Here is a 23,786-nt window from a genome sequence, read left to right as displayed (position 1 = left end):
TATAAGAGGAGAGTGAATCAAGTTAACGTCCAGAAAATCAGTGGCTTCTTTTTTCTAGGAGCAGATGGGCCATGTCCACTCACCGGACCCTTTATCAGGAACACCTGCTGGTTTATGCAATCATGCAGTCAGCCAGACATGTAGAAGTGCAGTGCGTAACACGCAGATACACGTCTCCTCAATCTTCAACCGTTTAGTTTTGTTGAAGCTGTGATCCAGATGAAAAGTTGTATGAAAGGATGCCTGCAAAATTTAGCTGGTGTTTCTATTAAAGTGGCCAGTAAGTGCATGGTGTTGACTTTTAGAACAAAGCAAGAAATTTGATTATGCATTATGGAAGATAACTAGAAACTCTAGGTCTTTATTTTGTGTTATTTCTTTAAGGAACAAGTTCATTTCCAAAAAAAAAAACTCTCATATGTTCCCTCTAACTGCTGAAACTTCCCCTTTTCTATAAATGCTTGTATATTTGCTATTGTTTTCATCACTTGTTCAAAAAAATATTTTTATTTCTCTTTCTTCCCGATTTTTATTTCTCTTTCTTCCCTGTATCAGTGTGTTTTTATACTTTTTCGCTCTCAAAATCATTGCTGATTGTTTCATGTGAGTTCTTCATGTAATTGTTCTTCTCACATTAGTACTGAAGTCTAAAACTAAAATAATTGACGCTGAAATTCCATTCCAGGAAATGAAATTGGAAAATTCCCGCATTTTTTTTTTTTGGAAATGTAGCAGATGATTTTGTGATATTTGTTCGATGGTTTTCACTCATTTAATGCTTGAGAAACCTGGATAATAGTGGAACAACAAAACTACACCAGGTTATGTAAGTAACCCAGTTTCCTGAGAAGGGAGCAAGACACTGCGTCAAGGGTGACGCTATGGGAATGCTTCTGTGAGGAAGTTGTGTCTGAAGCTCTGTGTGAACACATAGACACATGGCTTGGGAAGGACATGTGACAAAGTGATTACTCACCAGTAAGTTCATATAAGGGCATCTACGTCACATTACTCCAGTTTCTATTTGTCTGAAGCAAGTGCGAGAGGACGCCCGGGGTGTGGTCAGCAACGCAGCCTCTCGTTCCTTTCTCAGGGAACCCGGTTACATACGTAACCTGGTGTAGTTCCTATTCGAGGGAACTTGATGCTGCGTCAGGGCTGAATACAATACACACACCAATACACACATCGCCACGCACCGGTCGATGATGGGCTCAAAGGGGGCTACCAGCTGCCCCTCCAGGACCACAGAGAGGTCCCAGGAAGAAAGTTGTGGTCTGCAGGAAGGCCTCAGCCCGCTGACACCACGCAGAAAGCCAGAGACCAGAGGTTGCCTACCCAAGGAGGCCCGGAGGACAGGTTCCTGGTTCGCCGTTATAGCAGCCACGTACACCTTCAAAGGAGGCAGGGACAGGATTCGAGAAAAGCAAGATTTCAGGATCTCCAGCACTAACCAGACCAGGCATTGAACTGTATCCTGACAGCTTTCATCACACCAGAGGCAATGAACAATTCACTTCAGATCATACAGCTGCCTAGCAAAGGGAGTCCTAGCATTCAATAGAGTCTCTTACACCTCATATGAAAGGCCTGCTTCTAGGAACTGTTCCCCCTCAGGGGCCAGACCCAGAGCTTCCACATCTCAGGGCGGGGGTGTAGGATTGCCCCCTGCACCTAAGAGAGGAGATCACCCCTGACAAGAGTGCCATCCAAAAGGGAGATTAGGTCCGTGAACCAAACTTGAGAGGGCCAACAAGGAGCAACTGGAAGAACCCCCTAGGACTTGCTGGAACAGAGATACCGGGGGAAATGTGCCCCTAGTGTGGCCTGCAAGAAAGGCCAAAAATCAGGGTCATTCCACACATACGCCCACAGCGCATAACCATTATGAACATAAGGGGATGTCTGCGAGGATGAAAGGCACCCCTTGAGCCAGAGCTGGAATCAGACCCAAAAGGATAATGTTGGCTGCTGCCGCCATGAGGCCGGGCACTCTCTGTGCCTCAGTGACAGAGAGGCTATGGCCTAGCCATATAGCTTTTATCGTTGGGAAATGTGAGTCACCTGAGTGGGGAACAGACGTGCCCGCATCATGGTGGAGTCCCAAACTACTCCAGAAAGCTGGTTCTCTGAAAAGGAGAAAGCACACACTCCCTGGGTTCAACCTGAGGCCTAGAGACCTCATAACGGCAATCACAGCATCTCGATGACTGGCTGCCATCAAGGCAATTCAGTACACGGATGTCCCGGAGATGCAGTGGTGGCATTTTGGCATCCATGCACTTTGTAAATGTGCATGGTGAAAGGGCTAGGACAAAAGGAAGAACATAATACTGGTACGCTTTGCCTCCAAAAGTGAATATGAATAACTTCCTGTGCTCTGGGAAAATGCCTATGTGAAAATAAGCATCTTTGAGGTCTATCATCACAAACCAGTCCTCGGAACCGATCTGGGACACAATAACCTTGAGCGTGAGCATCTTGAACTTGTAAGACTTCAGAGTATAGTTCAGAGCCCGCGGGTCTAAAATCAGACGCAGCCCCCATCAATGATGAAGGAGAGAGATAGCTCGCAAGTAACTTCAATCCCATTGCCCCATACCCATGACTTTCAAGCTTTATAATGGGCGAAAAGTCAGACATGGCAGAGGAAGAATTTTTTTTCCCTGCACTAGACAGACAGGACAGACAATCGACACAAACAAACACAGAGCGATTCCTGAAGACAAAGAAGCTGGAGTAATGTGACGTAGATGCCCTTATATGTACTTACTGGCACGTAATCACTTCATCACGTGTCCTTCCCGAGCCATTAAAATGGCGTGTGCACATAGAGCTTCAGACACAACTTCCTCACAGAAGCATTCTCATACAGTAGCATCAGCCCTGAGGCAGTGTCGAGTTCCCTCGAAAGGGAACTCATTGCAGATATGAGAATTTGACCGCTAGAGAGCAGCAGAAACATTCAGATAGCAAAAAAGTGTTTCTTCTCACTCTCAGGTTCTGTTTGTACATATCTAGAATTTAAATCGAAGATTTTATTTTTATTACCTGTATTTTTAGACTGTGACTTTTTGAACTGTAATTAAAGACAACTCTTAAGGCCAGTGCTCTGGTTAGCTAGACAATACAACATTTGATTATGTTTCTGTGAGGAGAAAAGGTAGATGATTAAGTAGAAGATGAATTATATTTGTGGGTTATCATATTATATATATATATATATATATATATATATATATATATATAATTTATTCATTAATTTGTTCTTTTTACATTCTTGAGATTCCTTACATAGAGTGTGGTTTGTTTGGAATCTGGAAGTAGCCATGGTTCAGGGTGAGCAATACTAAAAATAACACACACACACACACACACACACACACACACACACACACACACACACACACACACACAATAATAGAGAAGTTGGGCAACAGTAATGTCCCTCACTCATCATAACCACAAAATCAGTCATTGCAGATTTTTTTCATCATCATGTCCTCTAAACTGCAATGAATATAAAAAAGACACAAAAGGTCATTTACTACACACACACACACACACACACACACACACACACACACACACACACACACACTAGCCTTCACCCCTGAGTGAGCTCATTATAAGGATGTGTGAATCCCAAAGCAGGAAATGAGATAGTCGTTGCAGGGGAAGAGCTGTGTAGATGAACAGGAAGGAGGTTGATTTTTTCCAGGACACAGAGAGAAGGACAGTGAGGCAGTTACAGTCAGGTGTTGTATTTTAATTCACTTCAATTCAGTTTATTTGTGTGGCAATTTTAACAATTCACATTGTCTAAAAGCAGCTTCACATAACTATAAGTTAAGGTTCGGTAAGGTAAAATAAAACACTTTGTCATTGTATACGATATAACGAAAATTAGTTGGCAACTCTGACAGCAACAAGGTCATCTAAACATAAAACAATGAATTAAGTTAGAATAAAAAAAGAGGATTAAGAATAAATTGAGTACACAGTAATATACATGATTCCATATAAATGTAATGACTTGGTTATCTGACTGTATTATTGAGCTGTGTACTGCATATAGTATAACATAGTATAGTATAACAACAGAATAAGACGTTTACAGTTACTATTTATCTCTAACTATTTCCCCTAATGAGCAAGTCAGAGATGAATGTGGTGTAGAAAAACTCCCTGAGATATGAGGAAGAAAACTTGAGAGGAACCAGATCTGGAAGAGAACGTCATGCTCATTTGATTGACACTGAAAAGGAAATAATGCAAAAAATGTAAATAATGCACTTCTACAACCATTTGTACTTCAGTGGAACTAAGCAACCAACCTGAGGTAACAAGTCACTAACTGTCCATGCAGATCAGGGGTAGGGCATCAGGATTGGTGAAGTAGATCCAGAAGAAGAAGCAGTCTCATATGTCCTTTGAGCTGTATTCAGATTCAAGTCCAGGCTTTATTTCTAGCTGAATCTGAGCATCAAGTTGCTCGAAGTGTCAATTTCCAGTCAGTTCCAGGGTGTTCTGTGAATAGAAACTGTACAATGACAACATTTCTAATGTGCAGTCTTTAATTTGATCGTAGACAGAGGGTACGTGTCCATTACAGTCTAACACACATTTACACCTCGGGGTATTTTAGCGTGCACACTACATCTACCAGCACGTTTCTGCTGAATCCACACAGACACAGGAAGAAAGTTTTAACAGACAGTAAAGCAGGATCAAGCTCATGATCAAACCACAGACCACAGCTGTCGGTTGACATCACTACTGACCGTGCTACTGATTGGTAGATTCTGTCACCCCGGGGCAATCAGAGGGGTATGTCTGTGAGACAGGACACTGTTGAACAATTCTGCATTTAATACATTTATGTTTGGTCCAGAAACCATGTATTTCTTCCTCGTCTCCATAATGCACAGGACAGAAACCCTGTCCAGAACAAAGTGCCTACTGAAGATAAGTTAATGAATGCATGTTGTTGATATCATGATAACACAGAGGTGCTGTATAGGAGTGGAGGCTCTGTGGTTAAGTCTCCAGGCTACTGATTAGAAGGTTGTGAGCTCAGATACCACATCCACTAACTACTCCAGATAACACCTTAAAACATCAACTGCCTATTTGTATCCAGACTCACGTCTTAGTCGCTTGGGGTCAAAGTGTCAAGGAAATGTTACAGTTTTTTTTTACTATAGCAGTAAACTCACTGTTCTGTTTCTACTTTAATTCACTTGATTTTTAGGAGTTTGTTATTGTAGTTTCAGCCTTTGGATTTAAGTTTAGAGCATTTTGAGGAAGGTGTTTAAATGTATTTAATAGTTCTTACTTCTTTCTAATTAAACCAGGACTTACAGTAACACTCAACATGCTAACTCTGTCGGTATTGCAGCTGAGGTTGGCAACGGCAGCGTTTTTCAATTATTTGCAATTAAATCAATTATCAAGTGAATTTAGCATTCAGTCATGATTACAAGTTACACTATTTTTTGTGAACAAAAAATTATTTCATTTTGCCTATATTCTAATCAGCGGGGCATGGTGGCTTAGTGGTTAGCACATTTGCCTCACACCTCCAGGGTTGGGGGTTCTATTCCCGCCTCCGCCTTGTGTGTGTGGAGTTTGCGTGTTCTCCCCGTGCCTCGGGGGTTTCCTACGGGCACTCCGGTTTCCTCCCCCGGTCCAAAGACATGCATGGTAGGTTGATTGGCATCTCTGGAAAATTATCCGTAGTGTGTGATTGCGTGAGTGAATGAGAGTGTGTGTGTGCCCTGTGATGGGTTGGCACTCCGTCCAGGGTGTATCCTTCCTTGATGCCCAATGATGCCTGAGATAGGCACAGGCTCCTTGTGACCCGAGGTAGTTCGGATAAGCGGTAGAAAATGAATGAATGAATGAATGAATGAATGAATATTCTAATCACCTATTAACCCGGCTTGTGAGTGTGCTAGCTAGCTATCATGTTGACTAGCATTTGTAGACCTAACTTCATGGTATGAATGTTGTAGTTTCATAAATATGGTTTTATGAAACACTTATGAAAAAAAAATTCTGCAACATTTAAAACAAACGTTTCCTTAATGTTTTTGGAAATTGGGCTGAAATGTAGGATGCTAAATGAAATGTAATGATCCGTTAGCCTACATATATTTATTCATTCTAATTATGTTACGGTATTCACCTAAAACATTTGATTTTATGCTACATTATAAATTATAGCAATAAATTTATCAGGCTGTTTTTCCTCAGGGTTATTTTTTTACTAAATTTACTGGCAGCTACAGTAAATCTTTCAGGAATGGAGTCGGACAAACTCGTTCTAGACAATTTAGGTCAAAGCTCCTGCTCAGGCACATCTGCACAGATATGTGGATAAAAACGTAGCTTATTTTATTCACCTGAACATCAGGTTAAACTCTGTAAGATGTCTTTTTTTCCAACGGAAAAATATGTACACATCATATTTGTTGTTTTTTGATGGGGAGAAAATTGTGAAGCAAATTATATTACAATCTTTTTGAAGATTTTTGCAGTTCTGATGTTTGTGTCTCCGTGTGTGGCGTCCACATGCAGGTGAAGTTGGCTGATTTCCATCAGTCTGTTTCCCCTGATCTTCTGACAGCACAGTCTGACTGAATGCCAACAGATCAAAGAGTACAGAGTCCATTCACGTGTGTGTGTGTGTGTGTATATATATATATATGTATGTGTGTGTGTGTTTCTTCTGCCTGGGTGGGGTGAGTGCAGTATTTCTATGGTTTCAGTGGTAAGGACACTCCTCCATGGCACATCAAGGAGAAAGCCTTTGTAGGAACGTGTCTCTCTGCAGTCAGCGCCGGTTTCTCCTCGCTCGCTGTCACAGGGTTTGCGTAACTGCAGGGAGGGGAAAAGCCACCAGAGCTCGAATGGCCTCCATTTAACCATCGCATGTTATTATTAGAAAGCACACAGGGTCTCCTGAAAAACGTCAATTTGGCAGTGACGGGCACGGCAATCTTTATATCTTTACAACCCAGCAATTAGCGTGACTACTTAACACTGCTGTTTGTCAATAATTAACCCAAATGAACCTTCTATCTGTGGCAGCCTGGGAAAACTCTTCAGGGTGTGAAATCTGCACTGATGTTATATTCACATCTGAAAACTACACAGTGCTGAAAGCTGAACTAGCGCTAATAAACTCCCGCTGTATGTGAAAATACAGGAATCACGCCGGAGCTTGAACCTCCTGTGTGTGTACAGTAAGATTCAGGGTTCCTTCAGGACAGGCCTTGAGCGGAGGTCCTTACTGAACACCGCACACTCACTGCAGACGAATCAGACGTGACAAAAAGAATCAGACTTTTCGCCTAGCGATAATATTTAATGTGAAATTGTGCTTTATGACTACAGCGAGCTGTAGTGCGTGTCTTAAAGCAGGAAACTTTAAATAACATCGTATAAATCGCCTTTAAACGTTTTCACATTTGTTATGCTGTTTTCTGAAGTGCTTCCCTATTCAACAGCTTGACCACCGCATGACATTCACAGCCTTTTACACATTTCTTCAGTTCCTCCATGTTTTCAGGAGTGTTTTTGTTTTGATGGTTTTTTGTGCTTTTTTGTAGAAAACTTGTGAAATCACGATCACATGATTCTTTTTTTCTATCTCTTTAAATAGACTTTCTATGACAGCTGAACTCAGCACACATAAAGGGAAGAGGTACACAACACACATAAAGCTGAACTGAACTCAACAGCTGAACTCAACACACATAAAGGGAAGAGGGACACACAGGGTGCCTCGAACCAAACCTGCAGAAAATCATAGAGAATTCAGATAATCACAAGTTCTTCCAGATACAGCAGCGTTCGCTTGATTTTGCATTAAACAGTGTGTGAACAACTCACTAGATCACATGCTTTAACAAACGAACAATGAGTCATTGAATGCAGAAATACTCATCACTCACTCATTCATCTTCTACCGCTTATCCGAACTACCTCGGGTCACGGGGAGCCTGTGCCTATCTCAGGCGTCATCGGGCATGAAGGCAGGATACACCCTGGATGGAGTGCCAACCCATCGCAGGGCACACACACACACTCTCATTCACTCACGCAATCACACACTACGGACAATTTTCCAGAGATGCCAATCAACCTACCATGCATGTCTTTGGACCGGGGGAGGAAACCGGAGTACCCGGAGGAAACCCCCGAGGCACGGGGAGAACATGCAAACTCCACACACACAAGGTGGAGGTGGGAATCGAACCCCCAACCCTGGAGGTGTGAGGCGAACGTGATAACCACTAAGCCCACTGTGCCTCCCAATGTAGAAATAAGTGTGAAATAAACTTTACAGCACAATAAAAATAGTGTCAATACATTCTATAGATTCTTAACTTCATAATGACTTATAATGTACCTTTCCCTTTCTCTGTTTCTATTTCTCTTTAATTCTCTCTCTCATTATCTACCTATCTACCTCTCTCTTTTTATTTCCTGCTCTCTTTCTTTTTCTTCTCTCTATTTATTATTTATCTTTTCTCTCTCTCTCTCTCTCTCTCTCTCTCTCTCTCTCTCTCTCTCTCTCTCTCGGTGTGTGTGTGTGTTGTGGAACAGGAAATGAGTGCAGACAGAGGAGGCAGGCTGAAACCGGCACAAAGTTCTAGTACACACACACACACACACATGCATGCACACACCCTCTCTCTGTCTCTCTCTCACACAGACACACACACACAGCACAACACACTTTAACCAGCACTGGAACTTTGAGCTTCAGGTGGACGGGTAAAGCTTTGAAGCAGAGAAGGACACAACGCTCACAAGGAAAAAAGGACATTGAAAGAAAGAGAAAAAGAAAGAAAAAACAAACGGATATTGTGTCTGTGTGTGTGTGTTTCTGCTGAGTTTGTTGAAGAGATAGTGAGCATTAGGATGATGTCACAATCCGGTTCCAGCAGGTAAACTTTTATTACACATTTCCTTTGTATGTTCATCCTGTTCGATCAATTCGTTCCTTTAGTCTGGTTTTTGTCATTTTATGATTAAATACAGTTAAGTGTTTGAAACAAAACCCTGAGAAAAACAAACAAACCCAAATTCTTTCCTGTAGTCTGAGCAGTTATGTGGGCAAACAAACTTTAAGATAGAAGTTTCAGCTTTACACATGTTAGTAGAAGATGCACTTTTAGAAACAAAGCTCGTTGTTTTAATCTGTTGAACTGTTCAGTAAAAAAGCAGGTAGCAACGCACCTAGAACATAAAAGGCATAACATTGATGATACCTGTGTGTCAGTGGTGTTTTTATGGGACAGACCAATCAACTCTCAAACACATCGACACATACCAGCAGGTGTAGAGGTTTCTACCACTGACAGAGCTGAGGTGTTGAATTTAGATGTGTTAAACCTGTAGTTGTTTCTAATTTCCTTTTCCTTTACTACAACCAGAAGGACAACATTCAGAGACATGTCAGATCCAAGGATGTAAAGTTTTAAAGTCCCAGTGTGTGTGTTTTGGATGTGAGAGGTGTACGAGGGTTTGTTTTGAGTAGTGTGGTGTTTTGTTGTGCTTTTTTTACGAAGCATGGTCATGTGGAGGCTGAAGCTGTGCTCATGGGTACGTCGCATTCCTCGGTTAGTTTAGTAGAGGTGGGTGTGGATCGAGGGTGGAACACCGCAGGCCTGCGAAAGCAAGCCACATTCCACTCGCTCTCGAACACCACGTCTCCCTGCCCAAGCCTCGGGTCCAATTCGACCTGATGGTTTAGGTTTAAATTAATATTGCTAGAGCCTTCTCAGGTTCCTTTGCAGGTGAGAGGAAAAGGTGGGTTGTCAGGTGTGTTATTATTATTATTATTATTATTATTTTAATTAATTAATTAATTAATTTATTTATTTATTTAACTTCAGGTGTCTTTGACCTGAGCTGTGACTTTAGCTCAACCAAAAGTTACAGCTCAGCTTAAAGACCCTTGAATGCGTGTGTGAAAGCGTGACCCTAGTTTTAGCATCAGAACCAGTTGTGTCAGAGCTCACTGTAAAGCTTTCTGTCCATTGAACAGGAACTACAGCCCAACCTTCTCATTGCTGTGTGCAACCTTGGCCTGGGCTAAACTTAACCCGTAACGGGTATGAATCATGAAAAACTGTGGCTCGTGGTTCCATTTTATCTGCTCCAGAGTGGACATCCTGCAGACGCGTGGTGGCGAGGTCACAGAGAGGAAAAGAAGAGATTTCCGTGTTTAAACATGGGCTGAATGGAAATGGCCTCCTCCAATTGTTCTCTTCTGACTGTAGCGCTTTTCTGCACAAGGGTGTTCCTTCGCTCTCCTCCACCACCTCCGCCTTCAGACACCAAGGAAATTTTTTTTTAATCCGACTTGCTCCAACTTGATGAATCATACCTAGGGACAGCATGGCTGTCATTCCTGCTCTGCTGCTCATCCTGCATCAGGAAAGATAATTACCTGAAAACTAGAAAAGCAGTCTAACAGGTTTCTACTGTACTTAAATGTGTTGAACAACACACACAAACACAAAGACATGAACCAGGCCTTGGTTGGGGTTATAGAGCTGCAGTAAAGTCACATCAGGTTGTTTGCTGCTCAGCTGGTGTGACTCCAGCAGGCCCTGTATGCCACTCCCTCTCCAGATAACATGGTGTTTCTATGGTAGGCCGCAGAGCCGTCACCGCGATCGACTCCTCCTCCGCTGGGTTCGAGGTGGCTGTTGTTTGCACTTGATTCTCTCCCTCAGCAGGGAAAAACACATTCGTGTTCTGTGAGCTGCCTTTTTGCTAAGCTCAGGGGTGGTGCCTCGCGTCTCTCTGCCCTGTCGCAGGCATGTTGGGGCAGGTTGTGAGAAAGACAAGAGATTTTCTGAAGCATAGTTTAACCAGATCTTAAGAGATAACTGTGTGTTGGAGAGGAGGATTTTCTACTTAGTTAAAAAGTCCAAAAAAGGCCTTAATGTCTTCCTTTCTCTCTTTTTTTTATTGTGTTGTATGTTTATGTACATTGACACAATGGAGCTGCTGAATCCTGGATTGTGATTGGTCAATAGGAGCAGCTCTGACAGATCAAAAGTTTACAATAATAATTCAATTAAATCTGTGAATTTCAGAAGTGATTGATTGATTTGATGTTTTCTGTAAAGAGATGTTTATTAACATTCATGGAAGGAGTCTCTAACCCTAACCCTAACCCTAACCCAGCAGTCACAGGTAAATTTGTAACAACGTTTTTGACATCTTCAGGTCAGAGGAGCTTTGTGGTTTCTCTAGAATGTGACAAGCTCATTGGACCTGAGACTAGCTAGAGGATGAGGAGACAGATTTCTCTCTCCAGTCTGATTTAAGAAGCGATGGTGTGGTTTCATTAAGTATCTCATGTGTTTAGTGACTGTGGTTCTAATCCAAAGTGGTAACACGAACTGTCACGACGGGACTGAAACAAAACCTCTCTGAATCGTCTTATTTCAAAGGTTACTCATTAACCAATCAGTAAAACATTCAAACTGTCATTTATCCTGCTCGCATGTTGTATCACAAATTGACTTGTTCACCTTTATGATCATCCAAGGTGACCCGTGTGAACAATCCTAAAAATTCAATAGAGAGCTATATAGATATAACTGTATAGAGAGCATGTAAATAACCTGCTTTGCCCCTGTGAGAGATTTGTAGACATTTGGCACTTTCATGCACTTGGCATTCACCTGCTTTAACTTTCCTGTAGCTCCACATTTCACAAATATAGATGTCATGCACATCACATTGTATAAATATTATCATCAACTCTAAGTTCATGTTAACAGGTGACATGTCTCTCACTGTCTCACTGTCCCATGTAGTTTGTCTCTTGTGGATGCGGTTCTTCTGCTGCTGTTGTCACTCATGGGTGTGGACTGTCTAGTGTTTATTTTACTTCTGGTGTAACATGGTGTAACGAAGCAGGCGACTGTCCAGCTGAATCCATGTGTAGATTTATTTAAGCACAACACACAAGTCCAAATCAGCAAGCAGTATTCACGATCTGTAAAGCACCATCACACTTCCAATAACCAGAGAAATAATATACAATAAAATCACGAGAAAGTGACGTGACATAGTGAAGTGAAGTGAAAGTGATGTGACATACGGCTAAGTACGGTTTAACCCATCCAAAGTGCACACACACACAGCAGTGAACACACACACACCGTGAACACACACCCGGAGCAGTGGGCAGCCATTTATGCTGCGGCGCCCGGGGAGCAGTTTGGGGGGGTCGGTGCCTTGCTCAAGGGCACCTCAGTCATGGCCGGCCCGAGACTCGAACCCACAACCTCAGGGTTAGGGGTCAGACTCTCTAACCATTAGACCATGAGGCTGGAAAAACTGAAAACCCTAGCAATAATTCCGTATCAAAACAGACAAAGCAATAAAACAGCTTGGCATGATAGATAAAATATTGAAACCTCACAACGTGGTGTTGCTCGCACCAACCTATATGTCCATAAATCCGGAAGTAGTTAGCATTCAGGTGACTGCTCCCTCTGGTGGGTCGGAGGGGGGGTTGGAAGTGACTAACAAATGACAGTAGATTCTAGTACAGATTTAAAAGCTAACTAGTTCAGTAACATGCTAATCAGTGTGAAACATAGTTGAACTGTCTGACACTAACTGAAGGTAGGAAGTGAAGTTGTAAGCGGAACTGAAGAAAAGTCAGAATCATTTCAGCCAATTGTTTGGTTTTGTGTCTTTACCTAATTTGCATATCACTTGCTGCTGAAATTGTAGCTCATGTCACTCAGAAAATGTAAAAACAACCTGTTTTTTTTTTTTTTTTATCTTTCTAGTATGTACATTATACAGAGACAAACAAAAGGTTTACCAAGACATCTGAGTGACCCGCTCTGATAAATCAGTTCCTAATGCATTTACCATGCTCTGTTTTCTCAGCAGGAGAATTGCAACCTCCGGTCTTGTGGAGGCAAACTAAGCATTATTATTATTATTATTAATAATAACACAAGATCCTTTATCTGGAAAATTGTACAGGATGTGTTTTGAGAAAGCTGAGGGTTGAAGCTGATCTGTTAAAGCTTTCAGTAGCTTCAGGCTTCTATCAGTGCAAGGTCTGGTTTGTGCGTTCGTCCTGCCATCAAAGATAAACTGCCACGAGTAAAAAAAAACCTGGAGAATTGAGAGCTTGAAGTAAATCACCCTATTGATCCCATTCAACGAAGAAGAGATTTTGGTATTTCACTAAGATTAAAAAAGGTACTGCAGAGGTGTTTAACAAGCTCCAGGATGAGGAACTTCCTGTTGTGTCTGGCTGCAGCATATTCTGACTAATGCTTTGTTTTGTTTCCTAATCTAGAAGCAGATTTCTCAACCCATAACCATTATTAGAGAAGCAAATCTTCCTGAAAGTAGAGTGGTGTTTTCTTTCGGCGCCAGGTTGCTAGCATCTGTGGTGCTGAGGGTAGCACAACATGGGTAGCTTCCTGCCCTCATTTTTGCAAACTAGACGTAACGGGTGGAGGAAGTCTGCTTAGTAGGTCACCACAAAACCCAAAAAATCAAGTGACGCAGATGGTGGGCATAGAAAGAAAAACAGAATTGGGAGAAAAGCTCAAACGGAGGAAACGGTTAAGGAAACACTCCCGAGAAGCCATTGTGTTCATGACTGCAAACACACTTTTCGTTGCTGACTCAACGTTTGTTCACTGACCTTCTGTTTGGAAACAGATCAGTAGAAACATCTTGCTCTTTTCATGAGCCACAGTTTGATCAGGAGAAAGAGCGATGAAGATTTGACTACTTGAGAACTTATGTGCTTTGCGGTATTATTTTACATGTCTTGCTTTAGTAATATGCCAATTTTAAAAAAAGTGCTGGGTTTATTTTTGGTCACGGTGGAGCTTTTACAATTGAGAAAAATCCAGTTACATGTTTTGACCAATCAAGCATCAGGTTTTGAAGCAATTGATAAAAACAAACATGGAGGACAAACATGGAGGTGATGGAAAAATAAGTGAATATAAAGTATGTATTTTTGTGACGTTCACCTGTTCACAATGTGACGTTACACTTTAACTATAGCTGAGTAGAGTAAAGTCACACAAGCAGCTCAGATACTCTTTTCTGTCTGCTTCCAAAGCTGCGCTGAAGAGAAACACAATGTCCTTGTGATCAGTGTTACACTCATTCATCTGTATCACTGAGAAGAACACAACTAACGTAAGTTAACCGACACACTAGGCTAGTCAGCTAGCTCGTACTAGCTAGGACTGAGTGAGTGAGTGCTGATCTAAAGGATCTAGTATATACTACACACACACACACACACACACAAATTATATAACTAACACAAAAAAGCCAATTGTAAAGTTCTTAGAGTTCTTTGTCAGTGCCGTGTTTCCTCTAGATACAATCAGCATGCAAATACAAAACCATGATAAGCAGATAAACCAGTAAGTTAAACCAGAATCTGTTACCAGAGGCTCTGAAAATGACCTTTCAGTAATGTAACCATGTTTGTGGGAAATATTCATCATTTTCCTTGTGCACATTTTTCAATATCTCTGAGAGATATTGCCACATCCTCATCCTCATCCACATTCTCATCCACATCCTCCTCCTCATCTACATCCTCACCCATATCCTCATCCTCATCCTCATCCTTATCCACATCCTCAATCCTCATCCTCATCCTCATCCTTATCCACATCCTCAGTCCTCATCCTCATCCACATCCTCATCCTTATCCACATCCTCAATCCTCATCCACATCCTCATCTTCATCCTCATCCTTATCCACATCCTCAATCCTCATCCTCATCCTCATCCACATCCACATCCTCATCCTCATCCTCAGAACTTCCAAAATGTCAGTTTGGGTTTAATTCAGTAGCCATGAGAGCATTTCCACACAGCTGCATTCCTCAGGTTAAATATTAGCTGTGGACTCAAGGGGTGTGTCTGGGTGCTCGTGCTGGTTTTAGTGTGTCTGTGTGTGTGTGTGTGTGTGTGTGTGTGTGTGTGTGTGTGTGTGTGTGTGTGTGAGTGTGTGTGTGTGTTTAAAAGGCTGTAGAACACAATGAGTCATCTTACAAAAGCTTAAGTTTACTAAAACTGCTAATAATCAGAGCTTGTATTGTATGAGGAGAGCAAAATGACACAAATCATCATAAATAACACATCTATATATTATTTACTGCTATGATGATCACTGCCACAAATATCTACTGTCACAAACATTTATCACAATATCAACATTATAAGGTCATGTCCTATAAAAATATATTAATCAGTGATACAAGCCAAAACAAAACAATACACAACAAATCAAGTAATAAAATAATATTTAATAGATTACTATTAATAATAGTGTTGGAAAATTAAACATTTTCCTATTTTAATGATTCTGTACAAAACGATCTCCTCAGCAGCTTCCAGTCCTCTATTATTGTAGAAAAGTGTCTTTATTTCTTTACTCTCTTAAACATTTGTGCTAACATTTTTTATTTTCAGTGAATCCCTTTAAAACATTATCCTGTGTGAGATTGGTGTGAATGTTTGGAAGCGGAGTGGGTGAGGTCCTGATTCATGCTAAAAACATCAGCAGAAATGAATCATGTTAATGACGGAATCACAGAAAGGACGGTTCTCCTGAACACTCTGTGGGAGTCACAGTTTTGTGTGTATATGTGTATATACTGTATACACTTCACTGTATATGTAGAGCTCGAAATGCTGGGAAAACATTTTATTTAAATATTTATATTTAATATTCAATACAGTAACATTGGACACTTTTGGATGTTACAGGTAACATCATGGCAATGTTAGTTTTCTGCCTAAATATTAAGAAATAAAATGGCAAACAGAAACATTTAAATTGAATAAACAACAAAATGAGGGGGGCACGGTGGCTTAGTGGTTAGCACGTTTGCCTCACACCTCCAGGGTTCGGGGTTCGATTCCCGCCTCCACCTTGTGTGTGTGGATTTTGCATGTTCTCCCCGTGCCTCGGGGGTTTCCTCCGGGTACTCCGGTTTCCTCCCCCGGTCCAAAGACATGCATGGTAGGTTGATTGGCATCTCTGGAAAATTGTCCGTAGTGTGTGAGTGTGTGAGTGAATGAGAGTGTGTGTGTGTGACCTGTGATGGGTTGGCACTCCGTCCAGGGTGTATCCTGCCTTGATGCCCAATGACGCACAGGCTCCCCGTGACCCGAGGTAGTTCGGATAAGCGGTAGAAGATGAATGAATGAATGAATGAATGTAACAAAACGTGCATAGAAATGTTTATTTGCGTGGCCCGGGCTTTCATGCAGCATCTCATTAGGTAGATAACAAGGTTCTGAGTAAAGTTTGGGAGAAATCCTCCCCTTTCATGTAACAGCACCACACCACAAAGTGCTTTATATTTTAAATTTAAATTTAAAATTTTGTTTAAAAAAAAAAACCTTAGACGTCCCAGTGAACAATAATGTCTCAGATCGAGCTCATTAATGTATATGAGCCTGTGATTCAGAGCTGTACTGCTGTCATATCTGCTGTTAGGGAAAATAATCGACACCTTCTCTTCTGACCAATCAGGATCCAGATATCAACAGCGCTGAGGTGTTTAATGCTACAACAACAGAGAGAAACATTTTGTAGTTTTCCAAACCATATATATAGTAAAATTTATAGTCAAACTGAGAAAGAAACAAATAGTTTAATTCTTTTTAAATCTATTAATTAAAAAAAAAAAATCCAATTCCCTGCTTCACTTTATCCTTTTCAATCTTAACCCCTTAACCCATCATCTCACACTGATCAGAAATACCTTGTTGACAGACCTCCTGTACTTAGTCTTCATTCCTGAACTCATTATGATTGACTCTGCGTTTATGAAAACAGTTGCATCTGTTTTAAATGAAAGAATTAAATGTGAGAGTCTTTTGTTCCTCCAGACCTTCTCTAATGTTCTCCTAATTTGTCTTTGACCTTCAGGGGAGCCTTATTCAAGTTCATGATCCCAGCGTGACCTCCACACATGGAGATGGGGGAGACTGGTAAGATGGCGAAGTCGTGCATGGGCCTGGTACTGGTTGAGTTCGGATACGAGTACAAGAACCAAGATGGCTGCATGGTCTCTATCAAACCCAATGAACGCTACACGCTCCTGGCCAAGACCAACGATCACTGGTGGCACGTACGCAAAGACGAGTGCACCAAGCCTTTCTATATCCCCGCCAAATATGTGAAGGAGCTACCGTCCAGTTTGCCTTCACCCCTCGACTTCGTCAGTGCCCCTGCGCCCAATCCGACGCCTCCCACTGTTTCTGACCTCGCAGAGAAGACCAAGTCGAATGAGGTAACTATCAGGTCACACTCTCCCAGGAACCACCGCAAGACAGACAACCGCATGTCCACGTTCGGTGTCCCACTGGACCTCCACGAGCCTCCACCGTACATGTACGGAGGCTCTGTGGATCCTATCATTTCCCTAAACCCAGTCCCAGCTTCGGAACCGGTGAAGAACAAAAGACTCAGTCTTGCTTCAAACTTGTTATTGAGCTCCCTCGAGTCACTCCAGAAACCTCGGGCACCGAACGTGAGCCCCGCCGACCTGCTGCTACGCCAGGTCAAGCCAGTGGAGCCACCGGTAATCAAGAACCCGATTGACACCAGGCCGCAGGGACCGCTGCTGACTCCCGAGCCGCTCATTGAGCCGGAGGAAAAGTCCATCCCGTCATCAGACTCGGAGAACATTTACGAAACGATAGCGGATTTGAACCTGGATGTGTTGGTGAAGACAGAACCTGCTGCTCTGCTTGATCCTGCTCAGAGTCCACCCTCATCTGCAGTGCAGGGCAAGGTAACACACACACACACACACACACACACACACACACACACATACACACATGTCAACACAAACACACACACATACCAAACCACACAGACACACACACATTTATTCTTACTCCACTTTTTTTTTGGAACAGGAAAGTTTAGTTATTAATCTCAAGGTTCCTCTGCTATTGAAGTTAAAGCTTTCTTTCTTTCTTTCTTTCTTTCTTTCTTTCTTTTGCTTTTGTTTTTTTCCTGGCTTGCAGGTTCTTTGTTCTATATATAAACCGGAATGTCTTGGTGGGTGGACATTGTGCTTGTTGTGTGGGTTGTGTTTGTGTTGTGTGTGTGTTGTGTGTGTGTTGTGTGTGTGTGTGTTGTGACAAACTTCATTTTGTCAAGTTGATGTGAATTTATTATAAAAGTGCGATTTAATGAACACAATGAACACGTTATATAACAAATACACAGTGAGGATAAGACAACAACTACCCTGTCTGCCTATCGGTCTGTCTGTCTGTTCTCTCTCTCTCTCTCTCTCTCTCTCTCTCTTTCTTTTTGTACCTTTCTTTCTTTCTTTCTTTCTTTCTTTCTTTCTTTCTTTCTATCCATTTCTCTGTCTTCTATCGTTTTATTCTGTCTGCCTTTCTAACAGATCATCTTTTCCCATGTGATGATTAATCTTATCTATTTTTTACACAAACACAGCAGTGGTGACCTCTTTTATCATTTTCATGCCTCAACACTAGATGACACCTTACATTCCTCTTCAGATTATTCGCACGTGTCCAACTCGGTGCTCCTGCAGTTCAGTGTTGAAGTACATTGTGAATTTGGCCACAGAGAGGCGCTGTGTGCATGTGTCTCCTCCTGACCTCCTCCAGCACTCTGTGGTGTTTTTATCTCTCAGTCAACTGTAAACATGGAGGAGAGAAGGAACTGAGGATGAACTGAGCTTCTCCTTTATGAATGCAAATAAGCGTTGTCTCTATTTATTTCCCCGTCTCTAGCACACACACTGAGATTTGAGAACATACACTCTGTGTATATGATATATAATATCTTCACATGCTAACACAGAGTTTTAAGCTAATCTTGCGAGTTAGCATTTCCTGAATGTTAACCCAAACGTAATTGTTCATTGATTTGCCCAAGTGTGAGAAAGTAACAGACGTAAACACGTTGTGTCGATATTTCTGGCCTCATATTTACAGTACGACTTAGCACACAGTGTTGCCTTAACGCTTTATCGAGCTCAAGTTTCGAAACACCTCAAGCGCTAAACCTGTGTTGCTAATGGCAGCTTGAGGCTAAAGGACAAGTCATGACTGGACTGAAGGAACTGTGTGGTAAAGATTAGAGCGTGAGGCATGACTACGTTCGCTTGTGTGTTTGTGTGTGAGACTGTGAGACGTGGCTGCAGAGAATATTTACCACACTGTGCTAATCGTTAGCATCCTAAACCGTCTGCACTGTTAGCTTTAGGAACTCGAGTCATGATTAAATCTCGTGAGGCTTGAGTTTGTGAACACTGATGGAAAAAAGAGAAAAGAGAAAGACTAAAAGAGTGACTATTACTATATTACCATATTTTTGAAAATAATTCATATTTTCACTTATTTTCTTAGTTTATACTGTAAACTGTAGGGATTAACCTTTATTTTCTCTCATCTATTTTCACATAATTCACACACAGGTCATGTTTATTTATTTATTTATTTATTTTATGATTTTACACATTATTCGTATATCATTGTGTTGTGAAAAAGTTGAAATGAAAGTCAATTTACTGTGAGAGAAAATTATTTAAAAATAAAACCCTGTGTGTGAAAATAAATTAGGTGAATAAATACTAACACTAAAAGTCTTTATATAATATTATATATAATAATATTATTATATTATAATATATATATTTTTTCACATTTTTCCAACGTAATTCATTTATTATCACACGTACATTTAATTCTCTCAATGAAATCACCTCCATGTGTTAACTTTTTATTTTAAAATGAGCATTAATTCATTTTTATCTGTTGATTTGTCAAGTCTGAGAGTTGTGTTGTTTTTTTCCCCCACATGACCGCCTCTAAATGATTAATTTATTTCCATTAAGTATTTTTTCATTTTTCTTTATTTGTTTAAATTATTTGTTTACTTGTACAGCATTTTTTCCCTACATGCGATTTTCGCATGCAATTAGTTCATTTTCATGAGCTAATAATTACTTAATGTTTTTTGTTAGTATTAGGAATTCATTTTCACAGATTTATTTTTACACATAGTCTGAAATGGGGAAATTGTCGCACACAATTTGTTCATATTCACGTTCATTTTTAATATCTGTGTAATTCGGTTTAATCTTTGACATGAATTCAGCATGTGACATGGCATAACATTCATTCATTCATTCATCTTCTACCGCTTATTCGAACTACCTCGGGTCACGGGGAACCTGTTCCTATCTCAGGCGTCATCGGGCATCAAGGCAGGATACACCCTGGACGGAGTGCCAACCCATCACAGGGCACACACACACACTCTCATTCATTCACGCAATCACACACTACGGACAATTTTCTAGAGATGCCAATCAACCTACCCTGCATGTCTTTGGACCGGGGGAAACCCCCGAGGCACGGGGAGAACATGCAAACTCCACACACCCCCCAACCCTGGAGGTGTGAGCGGAACGTGCTAACCACTAAGCCACCGGGCCCCCATGGCATACCATATCATATCATCATATTATTTTATATAATTTCGTATCATATTATTTTATATTATTTAATATCATATCATTTTATATCATATCATTGTTGGGCTTCTTTCCTTTACATCTAACACGACTTAGATGTGAGACGATTTAATTATGGAAATCTGAGTAAATATCTATCTCTGGAATATTTAATTATAAGGATTATTTTATCTTTTGGCTATATCAAACTCTGTGTGTGTGTGTGTGTGTGTGTGTGTGTGTGTGTGTGTGTGTGAGCTGCTAGCATTTAAAACACAAAGCCACTGGATTCTGTGATTTAGGAGAGAAGGCGAGCAAGGATGAGGCAGAGAGACGCTCTACAAGCTCGTCCGGTCTCTCAGCATGGCTTCAGTCTGCTTCTTTTGTATATCAGTTGTGTGTTACACGGAAAGTATTTTTCAGAATGTGTAACACGACAGACTTGATAAGTGACTATAGGTGCGATGATTATTATTATTGTTTCTTCAAAGCTTCAGCATTTATTTTCCCCAGGTGTGAACACTGGCTTTGTTCTGCTCTCGACTCGGAAGCACATCACATCATACTGTGTGTGTGTGTGTGTGTCTGTGTGTGTGTGTGCGTGTGCCAGATTTATTTCTGACACTTGCATTGCACTGATATAGTTCTGATGCACTGGTTGCAATTTTGGATGTTTTACAGTAGAGTCAAAGAGAAATGAGACACCAATCTGGCAACCCTTATTTCTTTTTATCTACAAGTGACCTCTTTGATCTTTATTAGTGTGACTTAAAGAACTGGTGTGTGTGTGTGTGTGTGTGTGTGTGTGTGTGTGTGTGTGTGTGTGTGTGTGTGTAAACAGTGTTCCTTGCATGCTCATCTGCCTTTGTGTGCTACATAAGTGATGTGCTTCTGAGTGTTGTAGTAACAGACATTGTGTTTGGTAAACACACACACATACACACACACACACACACACACACACACACACACACACACACTGCTGCAAGAGCAGTAGATTGTTAAATGCTGTGCGCACATGATCACGCCCCTCAGGCCACAACACTCTGTGAGTTGCGATTGTGCTCTGAATGCTCCTGTTGCCAGATTGGTAATTCTTAAACATTTCAGGTATAAACCAAATTCACTCTGAAACGTATTTATTAAACGTGTTTGAATATTTGATGTATTTATAGATACTTGTGCTGGTTTACTGGATGGTGCTGGTTGTCACAGGGGATCTAGTGCAGTTACACCAGCATGACGTATTGCTCAAATGCTGAGCATGATGCAAACAGAGTCTCGTCTTGTGATGGTGTTCATGATGATGTTAGCATGAAAGGTGAAACTTTGGAAGCTGATCTGTTTGATCAGAGTGTTACAGATGAGGAGCTGAAACACCTGGACAGACTGGAGGCAGGTAGTTGAGCAGTATTGTATGTAATGCTGAATGTTTTCACTTGTTCATGATGGATGGGCCTGTTTTGGGCCTGTTTTCTGCAGGAGCTAAATTTCTGTATGATTAATGACTTAAAAGACTCTCACACTCTGTCTTGCCTGCCGTTACATGATCTCTATTGTATAATGTGACACAGAGAAGACACGTTATTATACAGTCTGGTGCTGAATCCAGGGAAGATTTCACTGAGATCTCGTCCAGTATGACGAGTAACATCTAAAAGGAGCGCTGACTGATATCACACTGTTTAAACCCTGACTTTAGGTGACGATACGTTAAATATTACTGAATTGAAGTGACCTTTAGACAGGTTTATTGTTGAATTTCAGGAAACAATAAACAACAATGGAGACAAAACAAATGAAAATGCAATACGTTTTTCGTGTAAAGAGAATGTTTAGTATATACTGTATTTAATATTTTAATAAAACACCAGTAGAGCTAAAAAAAACAATGTTTCTTGAAGTTAAGAATAAATGTCAAAAGAACTATAAAGGGTTGGAGGGTGGACTTTGTGAACTCTGGCAACCCAGCTGTGAGGGGGCGTGTTCTGATGGTTGTGGTTGGCGGCCAGGTAACTCAGCCAGGTGTGGAGACTTTCAGCCTGGGGAGCAGGTGGGAGTGTGTGGGGTGTGTTAACTCCAGAGCTCGAGGATTTTAAACAGGTAGATAAACATTCATTTCTATGTCTATATTTGATATATTTCTATATATGTACACACACTGTACAGTAGCTACTGTACCTGACCTCAACCTGCTCTTTACACACCTGAGGCTGATTAGATTGTGTGTGTGAGTGTGTGTCTGTGTGTGTGTTTGTGTGTGTGTTTGTGTGTGTGTGTGTGTGTGTGTGTGTGTGTGTTTGTGTGTGTGTGTGTGTGTGTGTGTGTCTGTGTGTGTGTTTTTGTGTGTGTGTGTGTGTGTGTGTGTGTGTGTGTGTGTTTGTATGTGTGTGTGTGTGTGTGTGTGTGTGTGTTCAATGGTATGACTTTGTTTTTAACTCTGAGTATCATGGTGATATGATATTAATATCACAGTATAATAACAGTGTTATACACTCGTGTTATAGACCAGCGTATCATCTGACCGGCCCGTGCACACCGACACGGAGCCAATGGCCAATGACCACATGCAGGCGCATCGTATCATCAAGTCATCAGTTCATTTTTATTCTGTTTCTATATTTTTTAAAGCTGATCTGAGACAATGTTAAAGTGCGACAATTGAATAAATATATATGAGATATAGAAATGAACTGAAAGTCATTCGTCTGCTCATGACTGGGATCTTGCTGATGTCACTTCGACAGTTGATTGACGCTTCGTCTTCTTTTCAATTGTAGACCATTCTTGCAGGGTAAAACTATATTGTGTGTGTGTGTGTGTGTGTGTGTGTGTGTGTGTGTGTGTGTGTGTGTGTGTGTGTGTGTGACCTAAACCAGTCATAAATTTCAGAGTTGTGATTTCTCAGCATAAACCTTCATGTCTCGAATTCTGCTGCAGATCTTCTGCTGCTCTGGTTTTAATCAGATAGATTAAAAAGAAAGGACCGAAGTTTCCACAAACGTTCATCATCATTTATTTACCGTCTCTGGTCTGATTAGAGAGCTGAGGACGTGGCTCAGGGCAGCCGCTCGTTATTCTCGTTATCTTCTTTCTCCACATGTAAACATGTTTGTTGACTCTTCTGCACATCTCCAGCACACGGCCTTCCAGTTTGTTGCTGGGTGACTGGTTTTCGTGCAGGATTTAAGGAAATGAAGGAGGTTATTGTGTGTGGTG

The 23,786-nt window shown here is 41.2% G+C and overlaps 1 protein-coding gene across 5 annotated transcripts in view; it reads left to right on the top strand.

Annotated features, from left to right (window-relative positions):
* The first annotated feature begins 8,674 nt into the window (after positions 1–8,674).
* The window catches only part of arhgap27l (Rho GTPase activating protein 27, like), a 37,591-nt gene continuing 22,479 nt past the window's right edge, over positions 8,675–23,786 (top strand). For 3 of the 5 annotated variants that reach the window (XM_060857179.1, XM_060857178.1, XM_060857175.1), the window contains exons 1-2: positions 8,676–8,960; positions 16,988–17,855. In XM_060857179.1, the coding sequence (XP_060713162.1) occupies positions 17,031–17,855 (825 nt within the window). In that variant the 5' untranslated portion in view covers positions 8,676–8,960; positions 16,988–17,030. Of the gene's footprint in view, positions 8,961–16,987; positions 17,856–23,786 lie in introns of all 5 variants that reach the window. The other 2 variants (XM_060857176.1, XM_060857177.1) reach the window with 1 other exon arrangement.

Source organism: Tachysurus vachellii, chromosome 21, assembly GCF_030014155.1.
Source record: "Tachysurus vachellii isolate PV-2020 chromosome 21, HZAU_Pvac_v1, whole genome shotgun sequence".
In the NCBI taxonomy this organism is placed as follows: domain Eukaryota; kingdom Metazoa; phylum Chordata; class Actinopteri; order Siluriformes; family Bagridae; genus Tachysurus; species Tachysurus vachellii.
The sequence above is the reverse complement of the archived record's forward strand: the minus strand, read 5'-3'. Positions and strand labels throughout refer to the sequence as shown.